General features: G+C 35.1%; 4 protein-coding genes, 1 long non-coding RNA gene and 1 other non-coding gene across 6 annotated transcripts in view; 2 read left to right on the forward strand and 4 right to left on the reverse strand.

Moving 5' to 3' along the window:
* Positions 1-1,893: 1,893 nt before the first annotated feature.
* LOC104800581 (probable glucuronoxylan glucuronosyltransferase IRX7) lies at positions 1,894-4,455 on the forward strand. Its single transcript, XM_010523425.2, has 4 exons — positions 1,894-2,307; positions 2,621-2,985; positions 3,126-3,376; positions 3,889-4,455. Exons 1-4 carry the CDS (start codon positions 2,040-2,042, stop codon positions 4,355-4,357), a joined length of 1,353 nt encoding a protein of 450 aa, XP_010521727.1. The 5' UTR covers positions 1,894-2,039; the 3' UTR covers positions 4,358-4,455.
* On the reverse strand, positions 4,400-4,487 carry TRNAY-GUA. Its single transcript is given in 2 exon segments — positions 4,400-4,435; positions 4,451-4,487. It is a non-coding gene; the product is annotated as a tRNA-Tyr (tRNA).
* A 128-nt stretch (positions 4,488-4,615) lies between these two features.
* LOC104800583 lies at positions 4,616-5,906 on the reverse strand. The gene is made up of 3 exons (XM_010523426.1): positions 5,501-5,906; positions 4,924-5,044; positions 4,616-4,813 (listed from the first exon to the last, which is right to left on the reverse strand). Exons 1-3 carry the CDS (start codon positions 5,702-5,704, stop codon positions 4,629-4,631), a joined length of 510 nt encoding a protein of 169 aa, XP_010521728.1. The 5' UTR covers positions 5,705-5,906; the 3' UTR covers positions 4,616-4,628.
* Positions 5,907-5,917: 11 nt separating this feature from the next.
* LOC104800582 lies at positions 5,918-7,020 on the forward strand. The gene is made up of 3 exons (XR_769775.1): positions 5,918-6,433; positions 6,599-6,656; positions 6,761-7,020. It is a non-coding gene; the product is annotated as an uncharacterized LOC104800582 (long non-coding RNA).
* A 1-nt stretch (position 7,021) lies between these two features.
* Positions 7,022-8,320, reverse strand: LOC104801518 (aspartic proteinase CDR1-like). The gene has a single exon (XM_010524827.1). The coding sequence runs from the start codon at positions 8,264-8,266 to the stop codon at positions 7,022-7,024; it is 1,245 nt and encodes a 414-aa protein (XP_010523129.1). The 5' UTR covers positions 8,267-8,320.
* A 9,442-nt stretch (positions 8,321-17,762) lies between these two features.
* The window catches only part of LOC104800584 (lactoylglutathione lyase-like), a 2,669-nt gene continuing 1,239 nt past the window's right edge, over positions 17,763-19,192 (reverse strand). Inside the window, exons 4-8 of the mRNA XM_010523428.1 lie at positions 19,026-19,122; positions 18,725-18,804; positions 18,573-18,643; positions 18,241-18,330; positions 17,763-18,132 (exon numbers count right to left, since the gene is read on the reverse strand). Coding sequence (XP_010521730.1) covers positions 18,032-18,132; positions 18,241-18,330; positions 18,573-18,643; positions 18,725-18,804; positions 19,026-19,122 — 439 coding nt within the window. The 3' untranslated portion in view covers positions 17,763-18,031. The remainder of the gene's footprint in view (positions 18,133-18,240; positions 18,331-18,572; positions 18,644-18,724; positions 18,805-19,025; positions 19,123-19,192) is intronic.

Genomic DNA, 19,192 nt, shown 5'->3' on the forward strand with positions numbered 1-19,192 from the left:
GTTCATAGATTGTGTTTTTTCATGATATATGGTGCGTAATTTATTTCAGAGGCTCTTATGTTGTTTGGATAGTCCAAATAAATCTTTATTTAGTTTTAGTCAATTATTCACATGAATTCAAATTGCATCATAATATTTTATTTTATTTTTATTAAATACAAATAACTCATATTCAAAGCCATATCATTCTTCCAAAAACAATATTATGGCTTCGATTAGTTAGGGAAAAATAAATATGGATGTCATGATGAGCACAAAAACATATTAATAAATGAAATATATGTGAATTAATTTTGACACCTAAAATAAATGGGTTTGCGGACATAACAAAAGCTCGTCTTCTTAACTATGAAGGAATGTTTTTTATAACTGATTTGGATTTCTACCTTTCAAAAAAAAAAAAAGAGATGACCTTTCAAACAATAACAAAGTTTGATTAGTTAGCTTCTTTGCAATTGGTGGACAATATCACTTGCCGTGTACGACAATTATTATACTTAATTGAAATATTTTATTTAAATACTTTAACTATTTTAACATATATATATATATTATACGTATGTATGTATGTACTGTTGTATGGTTTAAACATCCTTATCTGTTAGCTCTTATTAGAACATGATATATATATATATATATATATGTATATATATATGCGTGCGATGATACCTAATTCGTATTATACACTTCCTTAGGAATTCATTCTACATATATGCAAATGTTTGCTAAATTATTTTTATGTACAATTTATGCAAAATCAACTTAACCCGATAATAATATTAAGGAAAAATCTCATATTCCCTACGAATTTTTATTATTTTTTTTAATTCCTATATCAATTTTTAATTTGACAAAAATTTATGTAAAAAATAAAATTTTTCAAAATTTTACACTAAATCTTAAAATGAGTTGCATTTTTCCATGCAACCATAGAATTTCGAGATTTCTGTTTATTTTGATTTTATTGATTTTAGTTTAGAGATTTCAATGATTTAAGCGATTTTCGTTTAAATTTGGTATGAAATTTTGGGAAATTTTTAATTTCTGTATAATTTTTTGTCAAAATAAAAATTGATCTTAGAAACAATAACAAAAACTAGTAAGAAAAATATGAGATTTTCTCTAATAATAATTTATAAAGTGCTAAATAAGATTTTTGCATGTGTAACAATTTAAACAATAGAAATAAAACAGACGGGTTTAATATATCTTGCGAACCATATATATATCCCATGAAAATATAGATACCGAATTACTTAAGTTAAGTTACAGATAACACACATATACATACATACATACATACATACATACATATATACAAGTCAGAAGTATTTTTTTAATAAATAACTATGAATTTATAGATACTGTCAGGTCTAAAATCACTAGAAATATGAAATATGTTTTATTTTCCTTTAACAAAAAAAATATTTTATTTTCCTTTATTCAAGAGAGGGAAAAGAAAATATTGTCCATCATCTTCTTCAACAATCTTCTCCCATCTTTCTTCTCTGTTCCAATTTCACTGTCCCTTAATCTCTACTTTAACTCCTGAAAAACCTAAACAGAAAACACCGTTTCACCCATATATACAAGTCAGAAGTATTTTTTTAATAAATAACTATGAATTTATAGATACTGTCAGGTCTAAAATCACTAGAAATATGAAATATGTTTTATTTTCCTTTAACAAAAAAAATATTTTATTTTCCTTTATTCAAGAGAGGGAAAAGAAAATATTGTCCATCATCTTCTTCAACAATCTTCTCCCATCTTTCTTCTCTGTTCCAATTTCACTGTCCCTTAATCTCTACTTTAACTCCTGAAAAACCTAAACAGAAAACACCGTTTCACCCACTTAAACCTTATTTCAAAACCCCCAAGCAAAAAAAAAAAAAAAAACCCCCAAAAAAAAAAAAAAAAAAAAAAAAAAAAAAAAAGAGGACAAAATCTCTCATATGAGAAACCCTAAACGATTGTATCGATGATTGGAAACACAAGTTTCTCGTTTCGGAGGTAATCTGAGAACGAAGAAGAAGAAGATGACGACGACGCAGAAACAGAGGAGACACGAGAAGAGCTTCTGTTTCAGACACTACTACAAATGGATCCTCTGTTTTTTTCTGACTCTTTATTTTCTTGCATCCTTCTTCGTCGACCACGATCATGATCATGATCACGATGACCGTACGACGCCGTCCAATTCGTCAACTCCCGATCTTCTTCCAAACCCTAAATCTAATTCTGTCATGGCTTCTCGCGCCGTGATCGAATCTGAATCCATCGGTCAAGATCCCAACGTCAAACCAGGTCAGACATGATGCATACATACATATATATATATATATGTATATATGTGGTTTAACCAAAAACAAAATGTATATATATGTGGTGTGGTTTCCTTCCCACTAATGGTTTTCTCCCCCTTGTGTTTTCAGCAGTTAGATTCGTTTCAATTAATGTTATTTTCGGACATAAACGGAAACTTTTAGTTATATGTAATCATATATATATATATATATGTATATTACAATTTCAGCTCATTTTTTAAAATATAACATTGCATAAAACACATAACACAAATACGATATTAATAATATAATATTTTTTTTCCCTATCGTAGGAAAACTCAACGGCTTGAAAATATACGTATACGAATTACCATCGAAGTTCAACAAGGACTGGCTCCAAAACGACCGGTGCGGTAGCCACCTTTTCGCGGCGGAGGTGGCATTACACCGGGCGTTGCTCGGAGCCGCCGGCGTACGGACGGAGGATCCGTACGAGGCTGATTTCTTCTTCGTTCCAGTGTACGTGTCGTGCAACTTCAGCACCGTCAACGGGTTTCCGGCGATCGGGCACGCCCGAACTCTGATCTCCGACGCGGTCAGGCTAGTCTCCGCCCGGTTCCCGTTCTGGAACCGGACCCGTGGTTCGGACCACGTCTTCGTCGCCACGCATGACTTTGGCTCCTGCTTTCACACCATGGTTAGTTATATAATATAGTATTATATATATGCATGCCGATATATAGGCCAACACAAATAGTTGTATGATGTAAAAATAATTGATAATTAACGAGATTTTTACCATGCAGTGATTGTGATTATTTTTTTAAAAATGTGAAGGAGGATAGGGCAATTGCAGATGGAGTGCCGGAGATTTTGAAGAATTCCATAATTTTGCAAACGTTCGGGGTTAAGTATAAGCATCCGTGTCAAGGCGTGGAGCATGTCGTCATACCGCCGTACATCTCGCCGGAAAGTGTACGAAAAACGTCGAACAACTTTCCGGCCACCGGAAAACGTGACATCTTCGTTTTCTTCCGGGGAAAGATGGAAGTCAATCCCAAGAACATCAGTGGACGCTTCTATAGCAAGTAAACTGTTTATTCAACCTTTTTTTAAAAAAAAATTATAAGGAATATTGTTACCAATTTTTTTTTTTATTAACAGTTAGTTCAAATAAACTAATAATTAAAAATAAAAGAGATCCAACGAACGGGTTTGTCTTTTTGCATTTTTTAAATATGTTTTTTCTTCAAACAAACATGCAACTAAAAATATATAACCACATTAGGCGTGGTGGATCATTCACCTAGTTTAATATACATATATTATAAAGAAGTATATCACTTAATATACTATTACAGAGTACAACTATTAAAGTTGGGTTCGATTTTAATAATGATACTTAATAAAACATTCGTAATTTAAATTGAAACAGTATATACGCTTTCTATGTTTCGATATTTATGAACTATGAAAACAATATTTCTATATCAATAAAAATATTTATATAGAATATCAAAACATAAAATCTAACATATACTATTTTTATTGTATTTCATGTTTTCATTGTTTCATCTCTGACGTGTTATATACTTTTCAGACGGGTAAGGACGGAGATAGGGCGGAGATACAGCGGAGATCGGCGGTTCTATCTCCGCCGCAACAGATTGGCCGGCTACCAATCGGAGATCGCTCGCTCCGTCTTCTGCCTCTGCCCTCTCGGGTGGGCCCCGTGGAGCCCCAGGCTCGTGGAGTCAGTCGTCCTCGGCTGCGTCCCCGTCATCATCGCCGACGGCATCCGTCTTCCCTTCCCCTCCGCCGTTCCCTGGCCGGAGATTTCTCTCACCGTGCCGGAGAGACACCTCGGAGACCTTGGGAAGATCCTCGAACACGTGGCGGCCTCTAATTTGTCCGTCATCCAGCGGAATCTGGAGGAGCCGTCGGTGAAGCGTGCTCTGCTGTTCAATGTCCCGATGGAGGAAGGTGACGCCACGTGGCAGGTGTTGGAGGCTTTGTCGGAGAAGTTTGGTAGATCGGTCAGGAGGTCAAAGGGATTTTTACTCCAATAGAGTTTTGACACGTGTTGTAATAATAAAAAAAAAATTTAATTTTCCGACCTGCCGGATTCGAACCAGCGACCTAAGGATTATTCTGCGATCAGACTACAGTCCTCCGCTCTACCAACTGAGCTAAGGTCGGTTTTCAATATTAGATTATTATAGATTATATAGAACAACTAAAAAAGTATCCATCTGAATTTATATGACTGGTCGAACTGAATCTAAATCAAATAACATTGGGATAGGACAAGATTTTACATCAAAGCGTGTATAAACAAGCTTATGAATGATTGCATGGAGAAGCATTCCTTTGGAAGATTTCTCTTAGGGTCACTATTACAGGCTTAAAACCCGATCGCAGGGGAACAACTGAGGCTACTCTCAGGTGCTGGGCGTTTCGGTTGTGTGGCCGAGTTAATGTCATCCTCAGCATTTCTCCCTCCAGAACACGATTAGCCATTGAAGCTACAAAGTAACACATGAACCCATGCCACTGTTACGAAGAATCATCTCAGACCTCTTTTTATGTATCTTATAGAGTTGATTTTGGTGAAAGGAAAGAACTTTGAATTTACCTGCAGAAGGGTTGAGATTTGAGAAGGTGAGGAATTCATCAGCTGAGCAACCAAAGAGAGTTGTCGCAGCTCTATCAAAACAGATCACGGTTTTCACCTCGGCATCGGTTGCTATAGACATCTGCAGTAAAAGAGAATGCTCCCATCATCTAGAAACAAGAACATGAATTTCTCAGTAAGGACGAAAACGAATCCTTATTTTCGTTTACCAGCAACAGAAAGAAACTATGAATCTTCTGAATCACATAAAGCTAGTTGGAATTCTCAATTCCATTGCTAAGATGAGTATTCCTCTGTTTTTCTGAGAAACAGTCTCCTCACACTCATCTCAGACAATCATAAAATCAGAGTCTTAGCACACTAAACTAAACGAAACCCATTTTTTCCAGTTCAATTTTCACAGCCAAAAGGTGCGAACTTTAACCGGAAACGAACACAATCAGGGGGTCACAAGCCTCACAACAAGAGCAACTCAGCAAGAACTTCACTTTTAGAAGGAAAAAATAAAGATTTCCTCGAGGATTCCCTTTTCCCATACAACAAGAAGCCATTAGAGAAGAATGCAAAATTTTCATACAAGGAGCCGATAGAGCAGTTTGGATTCTTTTGACTTGCAGAATCTGCAGAACAACGAAGAAGAATACGGATCACCACCGCCACCACCATTACCATCGTCTCCGGAAAATACCCTCTCACACCGAGAACACACCCGATAACAATAATCTCCATGATCGATGGCAAGCAACGAGCAAATTATCGTTGTCGTCTGAGCGATCTCCATTTCCTAGGGCTTTTTCTCGGGTGTTCCAAAGTTTCTTCCTTCTTTCTTGTCTCGAGAGTTCCACAACGTTTAACTGGGCCTAGAGAAGACCCAAACCAAGAAAACCTCTAACTTAGATAGAGGGTCCCGGCCGCTTCCTCCATATGCTTCCACCGAGAAGTCGGAAGGTACTTGAGTGAAGAGAAAACCCAGAAGCCGAAAACCCTGACAGAGGACGATCACAATGGATCCCGACAGGTATTTTCAGTTGATTTCTGCTTTATGTTACCTGATGATTGCTTAATTTTCATGATACTGCAATTTCTTCTCATTCCGCTCCATGAGTTAATCAGTTTCATAACGTTTGAAGTTTATTGGGAGATGAAACCGATTCAAATTGGTCTTTTCTTTGGGATTACCATGCTTGCTAAAAGCTTTATCCCCGTTGGTACTAGAAATTATCTTCTAGTTTTTTGTCAAGTTGGATCTTTTTGAAAGAAAATTACGTTTTCTCTTGTACAGAGAATCGGCCATAGTTCCTGTGGTTTCTTCCCATTGATCGGTTTTATGTCGTGTATCTTCGAAATTAAAGAAAAGAAATGAGATTTGACGTCGTTTGGAACAAGTTTGCATTGTTCTCATGCCAGGTTTAGCTCCTGGTTAATCCCCCATGGAGTCTGCTGAATGTTCTTATCATACCTTTGCTTGAATATGTGCTCCGTATCTTTCATTGAACTGCATTTTTCTCAGGTATACGTTTTTGCTTTTGGTTCCTTGGATTCCTCCATTTGAGCTTGCATTTTTTTCTTACCAGTTTGATGGCTTTGTGCATGGCTTTTGGTTATTGTTCATAGCTTCAAGTTCTTTGTACTTGTTGTGTTGCTGTATCATGATGGTATGAGTTTGACATGGTAGGATCCAAATTCGAAGCATTTAGGAACCGGATGCATCAATGGTGTTTGCCAAATATCTGGTATCATATCTCCTCTCCCCTTTGAATCCTTCATACCTCTCTCCTCACTCCTTCCAGATTTTTTTTGGCTGCTAGGATTAACATCGGTATTTGACTTCTTCCAGTGTCTTGTTCAGATAGATATCAGACTTGAAGAAGAGTTCGGATGAGCATTCAGGCGGTCTTATATCGTTCACACGCATATGAAATCCAACGTTAGTATTGTTCTGACAAAGGAGACGCAAAGCACGAGTAAAAATTTAAATCTGGAAAAAAAGAACGTAATTGAAACAAACAAGAATTTGTGTGTATGTATATATATAAAAAGAGGGCAAAAAAATCAAGCTAATAATCCTCAGAAACTGACGGAAGCCAAACTGTCTTGATCAATGCCAGACAGAAGAGCAGTTGGTGGGTTTGAAGGAGATGATCCTGGAGACTGTGTCATAACCGATCAAGAAGTTGGACTGAGCTTCGTAGCCGAATATTGGAGGGTGCCCCGGGGTCGGGGCGATCTTTAAGCAAACCACCCCATCATCCACGTTATAGTACGTGTTTGATCGTCCCAAAACGAGATCCGCACCAGCAAAGTGCATCGTTATCACCGGAAAATCCTCGAGATTGCACGGCGAGTAACAGTTCTTATCCTGGGGATTGGCTCCTTTCGCTCTCATCGCGGCCGTCACCGCTTCCTTGACGCGTTGGAAATAGTCCTCCGCTAGCATCAGATATGTCGTTCCCGAGTCTATGACAATGTTTCCGTCCTTTGAACCCATCGAGGTTCCCGAGGTCTCAACCCATGCATCATCCACGCTCACTGCCTCTAGGTTTAGGTAGTAGAAGTTCGGACTAAACTTCTTTCTGTAAAGCAGCGTAGACATGGTTCCACGTCCCGAAACGATAGCGTTTGCTCCGAAGTTGATCTTGCTCGTCTTGGCGCCTAAACAGTAGGAGAAGAGGCCTTGGATTCTGTCTCCCATCTGAGAGATGAGGGAAAACGGTCCCCAATCGAGTCCAATGATCCCTGTCATGTCACCAGATTCGATACTCGTGTTGTTCCGACCGCAGCCAAAGAGGGTTCCGATCAGAGAAAAGTGCGTGCCCGAGGTCAAGCCGAGGGTGAACGTATCAAACCCAACCGTCCCAATAGAGAAGGTCTTATCCCCGTAAACAATTGTGTAAGGGCAGACACTGTTCTTATCACCGTGACAGTTGGTGGCTCTGTTAATGGTTTTGCACTGCCTTGATCCGCAAGGAAGGTCTTGGTAGGTAGAGGAAGCGAGAGGGTTGAACTTGTGATAATCTTGCGGGAAACATCTGGCGCAAGGCAGACACTGCGTCCAGATAAGACCGCTTCCCGTATCTGCAAATCCCATGATCTCCACCGGTGGCGTCCCGATCTTTATTTTCATCAGGTACCCACCCAGGTAGCTGGACACTGCGTCGGAGTACGGCGACCGGGTGGGACGAAACGATCGCATGCTTTGGTAGGGGTTGCTGTAGGGGGATGGCGTTCTGATGGAATCGTGGTAGATCAATTCGGCTGTGATGCCGTCTTGTGGGGCAGCGTCTGCGGCGAACAGAAGGAGAATTGCTTGAACCGCAGAAACGCAGAACGCAAGAAACGCCATTCTTATGTGTGCTCAAGAGAAGAGCTGCTAATTGAGTACGAGTGAATTGGTTAATAATCCACCAACTTTACTTATATATATATATATCTATATATGCCTTTTTTTGTGCATTCCATTTAGGAATATTTCTATATTTTTAGGTTGAAAAAAATATTTCCATTTTTTTTAGTGAATTGTGATGGCAAATTTTAGGAAGTTTGTATTTTATTAATTTCTTCTTCAACTTTAATCCGGAAAAAGGAAATATTAAATACGGAAACTTTTAAGCTGAAGTAAATGAATCTGCCATATAATATATTTTTTTTTCTTTTTTCAGTTTGTAAAAAGCACATATCTACCATGTTTTCGTTCGATTAATGTTCTCTCAATATTTTGTCAAATCCAACAAAATTTACATATATTATTTATTTACTTTTCCATTAAATATGCCGTCCCGTTAGCTCGAGCAGAACGACCCCGAAGCTGAAAACGTCCGACATCAAGGAGGCGCATCCAGCGATCGCGTATTCGGGAGCAAAGTACCCGAAAGTTCCCTGCATGCTTGCTGGAGAGCTCGAACCGCTGTTCATGCCATCCGTACTAAGGCATTTAGCCATTCCAAGATCTGTTATCTGCACAGATTTGGCCACAAGTTCATCGATCTCTCTTTTTTTTTTAAAAAAAAAATCTAATCAATAACTTGCCATAACAGTCGGAATCGATAGATATATATATATATATCGGTGCAAGATTCTTGGAGCAGCAGCTTCGTGAAGATACTCTAGCCCTCTGGCAGCTCCAATGGCAATGGAGATTCGGAGATCCCATGTCATTTTTTTTGAAAGCCCACCGCTTGATTTCTAATTGGGCTTTGTACCGCTTGACTTTCTCATGTGTTTTTCATAATTAGGCTTTGTCTGATGGGCCCACCTTTATGTGTTCAAAATTTCATATCAAGATTTGGCATTTTTTATTTTAAAAAAGGGGTAGATAAGGTGTTGAGCTTAGCAAATAGAGTTATAAAAATGGAAAATCATAATGGACGAATAAAAAAAAAAAAGTTGAAACACCACTCATTTGTGGTGGTGCAACATTAGACCGCGTAAAAAATACGAGGGCATGATCCAACTAAGGGTGGGCAGAATCTAGTTCCGAACCGTACCGAACTGATTAATTTGGAAACGATTCGGTTCGGTATTATATAAAAATACTGAACGGTACAAGATCTAAGATACCGAACAGTTTGAGAACGGTTCGGTTCAGAAAATACCGAAAGATATTTCGGTATTTTTATTTTTTAATTAAAAAATATGTAATATTAATAATTAATTATGATAATTACTAAATATTAATAATTTTTACGTCATGTATTTGGATTTATGTTTATTTTGTTTATTAATAATAATTAATAGAAATATTTATTTTGTCTAGCATTACCAAAGTTCAATAAATTATTTATTTTTATTAATTTTGATTATATTTAATAGTAAGTTGTCTATATTTTACTTTATAAATATTTTATTTTTATCTCTTTTTATTTATATTATTTTTTTATATTGCAGACATTTTATTTTATTGGTAAAAAAAGATTGATTTCTACATATATATATAATATGATTTTTAAAGCGTAATTTAAAGTTTTGATCATATTTATAGAAAATTTCCAAATTATTATGTTAAATTTCTTTACGATTACATCAAGTTCAAAACTTTTATTTTGTTTTCTAAAATTATTATGTCAGATTTCTTTATTTTTATATATATGAATTATAAGTATGTTATTAACCGTCCCGTATCGTTTTTATTTCAGTTCTTATTTGGTACTTATTTCTTAGTACCGTTCCGTCCCGAACATTCATAATACCGAACTGAATCGAACTGGATAATATACGGTACGAATTTGGTACAAATTTTATAATACCGAATAAACCGTTTCCGAACCAAACCGTTAAAATTCCGAACCGAATCTCGAAACACCCACCCCTAGATCCAACAAACAACATGATCAAGTAAACGGACAAATCTCATCATCATGACCAAACACAAATACGCTTCACATAAAACAACCCAAATTCAATATATATAAAACAAAATAGGAGAATTAGCAAGGCTTCTCGCCGATGTAGTTGCAAGTAATGAAGACACCAATGACATTAGCCCATTAATAATGATCAACAAAACTAAACCGGACAGAGCCTAATGACGGCGACAATAGAAGAACTTGAAGATTGTGGTGCCCAGAGGCGTCACGATGCCCAGAATAACGAGCGCCAAGTAGAGAGGATCCACGGAGCAACCGTCTGCATCGTGTGATGACTTTCGGTTGCGTTGCCTCGGTCTCGGGATGCGTCATGGAAGGCGGCTTCCACCTCTGCCTCCAGAGTGAGAGGGAAGAACCCGTGTTGCACCGAATAAGCCAAAGACAAACGTGAATGAGTAGGAACAGAGGCATAAAAAAACGAAATAGAAATTACCTGGAACCGGAACAGGCGGCGGCGCCGGAATGGATGGCGGAGGCGGTGGCGTCGCTCCGGCGAGGACCATGATGAGCAGGAAGGAAAAACCCTGAAAATTCATGTTTGTTTGAACTTTGAAGGGCTTCTTTGGATGTGTTGTTTGAGGGTAGGAAGCTGTATAAATACAGTTTTTGAGATGAAAGGGAGCATTGATAAACCGCTCTCGTGATTCCTCAAGAATGGAAAAAAAAGCGACTTCTGAAACTCGAAACTCTATTGCTCTTTGTCTTCTCCGTCTTTATATTCCGAAATCTCAAGACCAATCGATTTGATTATAATATTATAAAATATATTAATAAAGCATATAATTTTAAAATTATAAAATGTACGAAAATTGTATAGATAAATATTTTTTATATATAAGAGTATATATGTTTATATGTATGTATGTATGTATTTATATATACATACATATATTGTATATGTATTTATATATATGTATGTGTGTATATATAAATATATTTGTATGTATGTATATATATTTGTATAAATGTGTGTATATTTATGTGTATTTTTTATTTTGTATGTATGTCTATATATATATATATATTTATTTATGTAGTAAAAGGTCACTTTTTATGAATTCCGTATAGGAAAATGTCAGTTTCCCATATATAAAAAACAAAAGAGAAGAATTAGCAAGGCTTCTCGCCAATGGAGTTGTCAGGGGGTTGTAGTTGCAAGTAATGAAGGCACCAATGACATTAGTCCATTAATAATGATCAACAAAACTAAACCAGACAGATCATAATGACGGCGACGGTAGAAGAACTTGAAGATTGCGGTGTCCAGAGTCGTCACGATGCCCAGAATAACGAGCGCCAGGTAGAGAGGACCCACGGAGCAACCGTCTGCGTCGTGTGATGACTTCCGGTTGCGTTGCCTCGGTCTCGGGATGCGTCTTGGAAGGCGGCTTTCACCTCTGCCTCCAGAGTGAGAGGGAAGAGCCCGTACTACACTGAATAAGCCAAAGACAAAACGTGAATGAGTAGGAACATAGGCAAAAAAAACGAAATAGAAATTACCTGGCGCCGGAACGGGCGGCGGAGACGGTGGCGACGCTCCGACGAGGACCATGATGGGCGCCGGCACTGGAGTGGGCGACGGAGGCGGTGGCGTCGTTCCGGCGAAGACCATGATGTACGTTGGAAAGGGCGCCGGCACCGGAACAGGCGTCGGAGGCGGTGGCGTTGCTCTGATGAAGACCATGATGAGAAGGAAGGAAAAACCCAGAAAATTCATGTTTGTTTGAACTTTGAATGGTTTCTTTGGATGTGTTGTTTGAGGATATGAAGTTGTATAAATATAGCTTCTGAGATGAAATGGAGCATTGATAAACCGCTCTCGTGATTCCTCAAAAATGGAAAAAAAAAACAACTTCCGAAACTCGAAACTCTGTTGCTCATTGTCTTCTCCGTCTCTATATTCCGAAATCTCAAGATCAATCGATTTGATTATAATATTATAAAAAATATATTAAAAGCATATAATTTTAAGATTATAAAATGTACGAAAATTGTACTGATGGATATTTTTTAACCAAAAAAATTATAATACGAAATCAAGGAGAACTTTTGAACATAAATATTTACTAATTTTCAATATCTCAATATGAAAGTTTTGAATGGATTTGAATTGGACTCATAAGGGATTTTTAATCCAATAGAATTTTGACACATGTAATAATAATATAAAAAATTGAAAAACTAATCCAGATTCGAACTACTGACCTAAGGAAAATTTGCAAGCACACTACAATCTCCAATATCAACTGAACCAAGATTGGTTTTAAGTAGAAATTATGTTTGGAAATATATATAACATGAAAAACAGAATTTTCATGGGGTTTGTTTGAAGTTTTTAGGTATCGTTTGAAGGTTTGGGAAGGTATATTTATATTATATATACAATTTTGCTCATGAAATGAAGTGAGGGAATCAAAAACCATTTTCGTGATTTCGAAATAAAGGAAAAAAACATGTGATTTCAAAATTCTTTTGCTCCTTGTAGCGCCTAAGCCCTAGAGAATGACCCTCTAATTCATCCTGAGGTTCTTCCTCTCTTCAGCTTCCACCCGAAACTTTCTCCTCATCTTCCTTTGTCTTATTCGTCTGTTCGAAATGGCTTTTTCCGGTATTTTAGTATGACGATACTAAGCCGCCTTTTATAGATGCAAATTCTACGGATTTCAAAATACCTTTCTCAATAAGAAAGACATACACTTTTTCGTTACCGTTTAATCTAAGGCCCCATTGATTTCATCTTCGACAATGTCAAATCTCTCTATATTTCGAAATCTCAAGATCAATCTGTTTAATTATCATATTATAAAAATATATTAATAAATTATATAATTTTAAGATTATAAAATGTACGAAAATTGTACAGATGAATATTTTTTAACCAAAAAATTTATTATATAAAATCAAGGAGAACCTTTGAATGTAAATATTTCATAATTTTCAATATCTCAAGATGAAAATTTTGAATCGATTTGAATCAGACTCAAAAGGGATTTTTAATCCAATAGAATTTTGACACATGTAATAATAATGTAAAAAATTGAAAAAATAATCCGGAGGATTTTTTTTACCATGGATCATCGTTAAGACTTTCCTCCGAGATTTGCAATATTAAGGAAAGAAAAATAAAATAAAGCACGAAATATTTGTTGTAAGGAAGAAAGAGCATAACGACGACGATAGAAGAAATCGAAGATCAGCGTTGTAATATCCTGATTTCCGAATAAATTATTTAATTAAATTTCGGGAATAGAATAGGATAAAACAAGTCTAAAATATAAGATGATTGGCATAAACATCGAACCGAATGACAAGTGGGGCTAAAACACGTCGAAAACGTCGAAAAAAAAACGAAGAAAAAATGGTCTAGACCGATCGATCCAGAGGTAGACCGACCGGTTCAGAGAAAAAGCAGAGAATATACGAAAAATATTTTATATTAGATTAATTCCATCATATTTGATTGATTTTTATTTTAAATTTGTATATATTAAAATATGTAAATTTATACATTAAATATCAAATTGGTTGGTAAATATTTTTCATTTAAAATAAAGTTTTATCCATCTATTTTTATTATGTATAAAATTATAAGTTATGATTTGTCATTAAGATATTTTATGCATAGAATGTTATTTTTTCTATCGAATTAATCTAATATAAAATAATGTTATAGTTTTTTTAAAATAAAAATTTAAAAATTAAAATAACCACAACTATTACAATAGATAACTATAATATTATATATTCCATACTTTTATGTTGAGTTTTAAAAAGATCAAGAATTATATTTTTATACCAAATATTTTCTTCCTCACAGTCTGCAATTCTTCCGTCGAAATATATACAGATCCTTTGTTTCTTTCGTGTCATATGATCATTAATCAAATGAACCAGTTTATAAGTTAAAAATCTAATTAAAAAACAAAATTTAAATATTAAAAAACATTAAAAATACTATAAACAGATTTAAAAATAAAAAATTAAACCGAACACCTCAAATATTTATTAAAACACAATTTAAATATAAAAAATATTTAAAATATTAAATACTTAAATAATACTTTTTGATTTCTGGGGTAATTCATGATGAATTTACTCGTTCGGTCTATTTTTTTGGGACTCAAAATTTCTGAACTCAATTTAAAAAAATATAGATTGACTCGTGAATCGATTAGGCGAATTGGATCCATTTTGACACCTCTGCTAACATGCAGAGGTAAATCTGGAAAACGATATTCTATCAATGCATTTATATATTCTCCAAAAACGATATTGGATCATATTATTTTTAGATATGATTTAACATTTTCATCCCTTATAGATTTGGATCCCTTATAGAATTGGATCATATTCTATCAGCGCTTCCACTTATAGATTTATACGATACCGTAATACCGGTATCTTAATCGGGTGGAACATTAACATATGAGTATGACTTTTTTCTTCTACATAACCAAATTAAATTCACTCAAGTTGAATAAAAAAATAAGAGTAATAATATCTTAGCAATTTTTTAAATAAAAATCAAATTCGAATTGACCACAAATTGAACCCAACCGAAATTCGTAAAAACAAATTGATTTTTTTTTATAAAAACAAAATAGAAACACTTAAAAAAGGAATACAACAGAAAAAAGAAAACTCAAATATCTTTGCCACAAAACAAAATCAGCTCCTTATTTTGATACATTCGATCATCCCGATCTTGATTTTCGTGATTACCTTTAGGCTATATATTTCATGCTCTGTGGCAAATCGTATGGACTTGTTTCACATCAGTGCCAAATATAAATTGTATAGTATTATTTGATCCCAAGAGGAAAAAGAAAGTAACAAAATCATCAATGGTAGTTGGGACCATAAATATGTGTGGTGGCGCATATATGCATGAATGAAATAAATAGATCCAAATTATAAAATCATCAATGGTAGTACATATATGCATGAATGAAATAAATTGGTCAAAATATACGTACATGCAAGTATATACGTAGGCATGGAAAATACCCCACTTTAATTTTCACTAAAACTCTAGAAATATCTTAAATACTAATAAAGCAAACCTTTATTCTTGAGACATTTACTGTAACAAATCAAAGCATATCATCCGGTAAGGATGTAGATAGACGATAAGGGAAAAAAAATCAGAATAAAAACATTCGAAACATAATAATACATTGAAAGCACCATATAAAGAGGGGAAGGTCACATAACCTTTTTTTTATGAAAAAATAATTGTTCATAAGACTGTGAGTGCCTCCGATGTGAAACTCAGGACATAGATGAAACCTTATCGGCAAGAAAGCATGGTTTAGCTCTTGGGGCCAATGTCCTTGAGACCACATATATGCTCCTCTCCCATGGCCGACATAACAGACACCAAAAGATCCTTCCCATCACCGAACGCCGATTTGATCTATTCAAACACAACGGTTACTACATATATTAATGTTCCACCCGATTAAGATACCGGTATTACGGTATCGTATAAATCTATAAGTGGAAGAAAGTGCACAAAAGAGACAGATATTATGGGATGAGTAGGCAACACTAACTTGTCTGAGCAGAGTCTCGTCGGTGGGGAGCCTTAGGTCATCCTTGGCGTTACCATTATCGGTCAGCAAGCTAAGTAGCTAACCTGCGAGTGGGTTAACAATTTGAAACCTGTTAAAAACAGTTCTATCACATTGCATTCTAAGTGTTTCGACATTGAAAAAAGTAGCGGAAGTTCATACAAATCCATCTTCAGATATGTCAATCAGCGGGTAATCGGTATGGTTGACCTGTGGATCCTGATGAATTTCAAAAACACGAAATCTCATAATGGAAAAAACAGAGAGAACAACCAATGTCAGTTATCATAATTCAATGGCAGTTACGAAATACGAAATTATTGATTTGGGAAAGAACGTGCCAATAATACTGTGTAATAAATATAAGTATTAGTGCGAATGTTTCTTTCTCTCTCATCGCAATATGTGTCGTTGTAATTTTCGTGACTTTTCAATGAATTATAACGTAATGTTTATTAATATCAGTTAACCCCATCACATTTCTCATTGAAATATATTTATGAATTTTCCACGTAACTGATGATTACCTTCTCTAACTATCTCTAAATAATAATTGCCAAATTGATTTTCTTTACCACTAATGAGCACCAAAATATGCATAATGATACGTTTTTTGTTTTCATTCGCCATTTTGAGTTTTTTAACTTTTTATTCTACTAAATATAATTAGATGTTAAAATCCTATCATTTTAATAATCATAATTAACATATAAATAAAGATAATTTGTTATATTTTTAAAATTATTATAACATATTGATTTTTACCAAACTAAATATCAAGTAGACAAATCTAATCTGAAATTACAATAGATTGAAATAAATTTACTGTTTTTATTATTTTTATATTCAATCTAAGTTTACACTGTAATATAAAATATACTTTTTTTTTTAAATTTTTACATGGTTTTCTTATAATATTGTCATTTTAGTATTTTAAAACTAAAAACAAATAGACTTTTTTATAATAAATAAATAATTTATCCTAATAATAACATATTTATTCATCGTGTATTATATATATATCACATAAATTATATTAAAATCTATTTTAAAATGATCAATTAATGAGAATTTAGAAAACTGCTACCTGGATGATGAGTTGGAGATGACGTGGCTTCACCGAAGCTTCTAAATCCAACTTTTATATATATAGATTTCAATTTTCCCACATTTATTGTTTCCAGTATTTTTTTTGCTCTACCAATATTTTTCTTATCGACAAATTTGTAGAAATTTGAGGAATTATATTTTTTATCGATAAATAAAATAATATATAAATAGATGAGAATCTTACATTAAATAAGTAAATTAAATATAATAATAAATATTTCTAAATATATATTTTTTGAATTTGATAAGATCTCTATTATACGATCTCTATTATACGATATATCTCGTAATATTCTTCAAAATATATCTTAACAAGATTTACATATATTATTTATTTACTTTCCGGTTAATTATACCATTTTATTTTAGTTTGTTTGTACATCGTTTCAATGGGAAGAATTAAAGGAAACATCAAATTAATTTAATTGGTGAGAAATAATATTTATTTATATACTAATAATACTCCGAAGCCTGCAAGTCCAATGACCTCCAAGGGCAGTGTCCCGATCATTATTTTCATCAGTTACCCACCCAAGTAGTTGGGTACTATGTCGGAATACGCAGACCGAGTAGGACGAGAGCGCGGGGGATCATGGCGGATCAATTCGGCTGTGATTCCGCCTTGCGGGGCAGAAGCAGCGACCACGAAAAAGACAAGGAGCATTGCAGTTAAAACACAACGAAAGAGACGCCATTGTTACTGACTATGTTGTTGATGCAGAAGCTTTGCTTGTATATATACACACACAAAGAGGATCAAAGAAATCAGGCAAGCAGATGAGGCGACATCTACTCAAGGAAACAAATCAATGATATAAGGAGATTTTATGATGTAATATTATCCAGCAGATTCTTGCTGATTAATATCCTCATCTCGTACAACTTTTTCATTGAATCTAACATCAGATTCTGTAAAAAGAGATATATCTTAGATTTAGCACAAGATAACATCACGTTCCATGTTTCTTTATTCATCACGACAGGCTCATGCGGAAGAAAGAGCATAAAACACTGGTCGGAGTGGATCGAGACTTTTCATGGATGACTCGGGTATTACCCTTCTCAAGCTGCATTCACGGCCGTTTTCCCGATAGTGTTGAGATCAAAGATTTCTATCCAGTAGCCGTCGGGGTCCTTGATGAACGCTATGTCCTTCATTTTTCCTGCAACATTTCAGGAAAAGGGGGGGGGGTGAGGGGATTGAGAATTTAGTCTGCGATATGAAAATATTCAAACTTTTCGATTAGATTGAGTCGGTTTGGTGATAACACCATCGTTCGGTCTCTTCACAATCTCCACTCCGAGTTTTTCGAATCTTTCGCATGCCTTGTGAACATCATCAACTGTAACCCCGATGTGCCCTGCAAGAGAAAAATCAGTTCTTGTGTTGAGATAATACCTCGGAGATTGTAAGAACTCGGGACTTGTTTCCGTGAATATATAGATCATAGTTTCTTTTGATCTTTACCCCATTACGCTTATACTATTCTAAAAATCTTCGATCCTTCCAAATCAAGATTGGATTCCATGGAACCAGTATATAATAGTTAACATATAAAAATTACCCAATTAATCGTGAATATGTAAAGAAAAGAGTTATTACCAAAACCACGAGGCTCGCTGTTCCCGTTGTGATACCCTTTAAACTCTGGATCACTCTCGGTACCCCAATTGCTGAAAGAAAGATTCATATTGAAGGCAGGTTTGATGGGCAAAAAAAGAAAAGCATAATAGGCCGTAGTTTCTTGTTCTTACTGCGTAAGTTCAATAGTAGCAGGTCTACCGAATGTCCAGACTGTTTTCTCAACTGGATCAGTTGGAGCATATGAAGTATCCTGTACCAGCATCAAATGTTTTTTTTCTTTACTTTCAACCGAACCATCTATATGACAAAAATTCCATGCAAAATCTCCAAGACCGCGAGAATTTGTTGGAAACAAGATCAAAAGTTGAATGCTTGAATCATGATATTAGGGTGCAAACCCCAAAATGAAGTGTTCTTTCCGAATAAATAGTCAAATGATGAAATGGAGAGGATTAGGTAACTCGGTTTTACCTCATACCCCATGAAGTACAAGCTAAACTTCATCTCGGGGAAGTCCAGCCTCTTCAGTAATCTGAAAATAATAATGTAAAACATAACAATGGCTGACCTAGAGGGATTTATTTTTACAATAACTAAAATTACTAATTATCAGAAAAGCAAACCCAAGTTTTACGATT

Source organism: Tarenaya hassleriana, unplaced genomic scaffold (assembly GCF_000463585.1).
Source record: "Tarenaya hassleriana unplaced genomic scaffold, ASM46358v1 Cleome7, whole genome shotgun sequence".
Lineage (NCBI taxonomy): Eukaryota > Viridiplantae > Streptophyta > Magnoliopsida > Brassicales > Cleomaceae > Tarenaya > Tarenaya hassleriana.

Coding starts and splice junctions, on each gene's coding strand:
- LOC104800581 (XM_010523425.2), top strand. CDS start 2,040: ATGACGACGACGCAGAAACAGAGGAGACACGAGAAGAGCTTCTGTTTC. Junction 2,308..2,620: donor AGATCCCAACGTCAAACCAG/GTCAGACATGAT, acceptor TCCCTATCGTAG/GAAAACTCAACGGCTTGAAA. Junction 3,377..3,888: donor AGTGGACGCTTCTATAGCAA/GTAAACTGTTTA, acceptor TATACTTTTCAG/ACGGGTAAGGACGGAGATAG.
- LOC104800583 (XM_010523426.1), bottom strand. CDS start 5,704: ATGGAGATCGCTCAGACGACAACGATAATTTGCTCGTTGCTTGCCATC. Junction 5,045..5,500: donor AACTGCTCTATCGGCTCCTT/GTATGAAAATTT, acceptor CTTTTACTGCAG/ATGTCTATAGCAACCGATGC. Junction 4,814..4,923: donor AAATCTCAACCCTTCTGCAG/GTAAATTCAAAG, acceptor GTTACTTTGTAG/CTTCAATGGCTAATCGTGTT.
- LOC104801518 (XM_010524827.1), bottom strand. CDS start 8,266: ATGGCGTTTCTTGCGTTCTGCGTTTCTGCGGTTCAAGCAATTCTCCTT.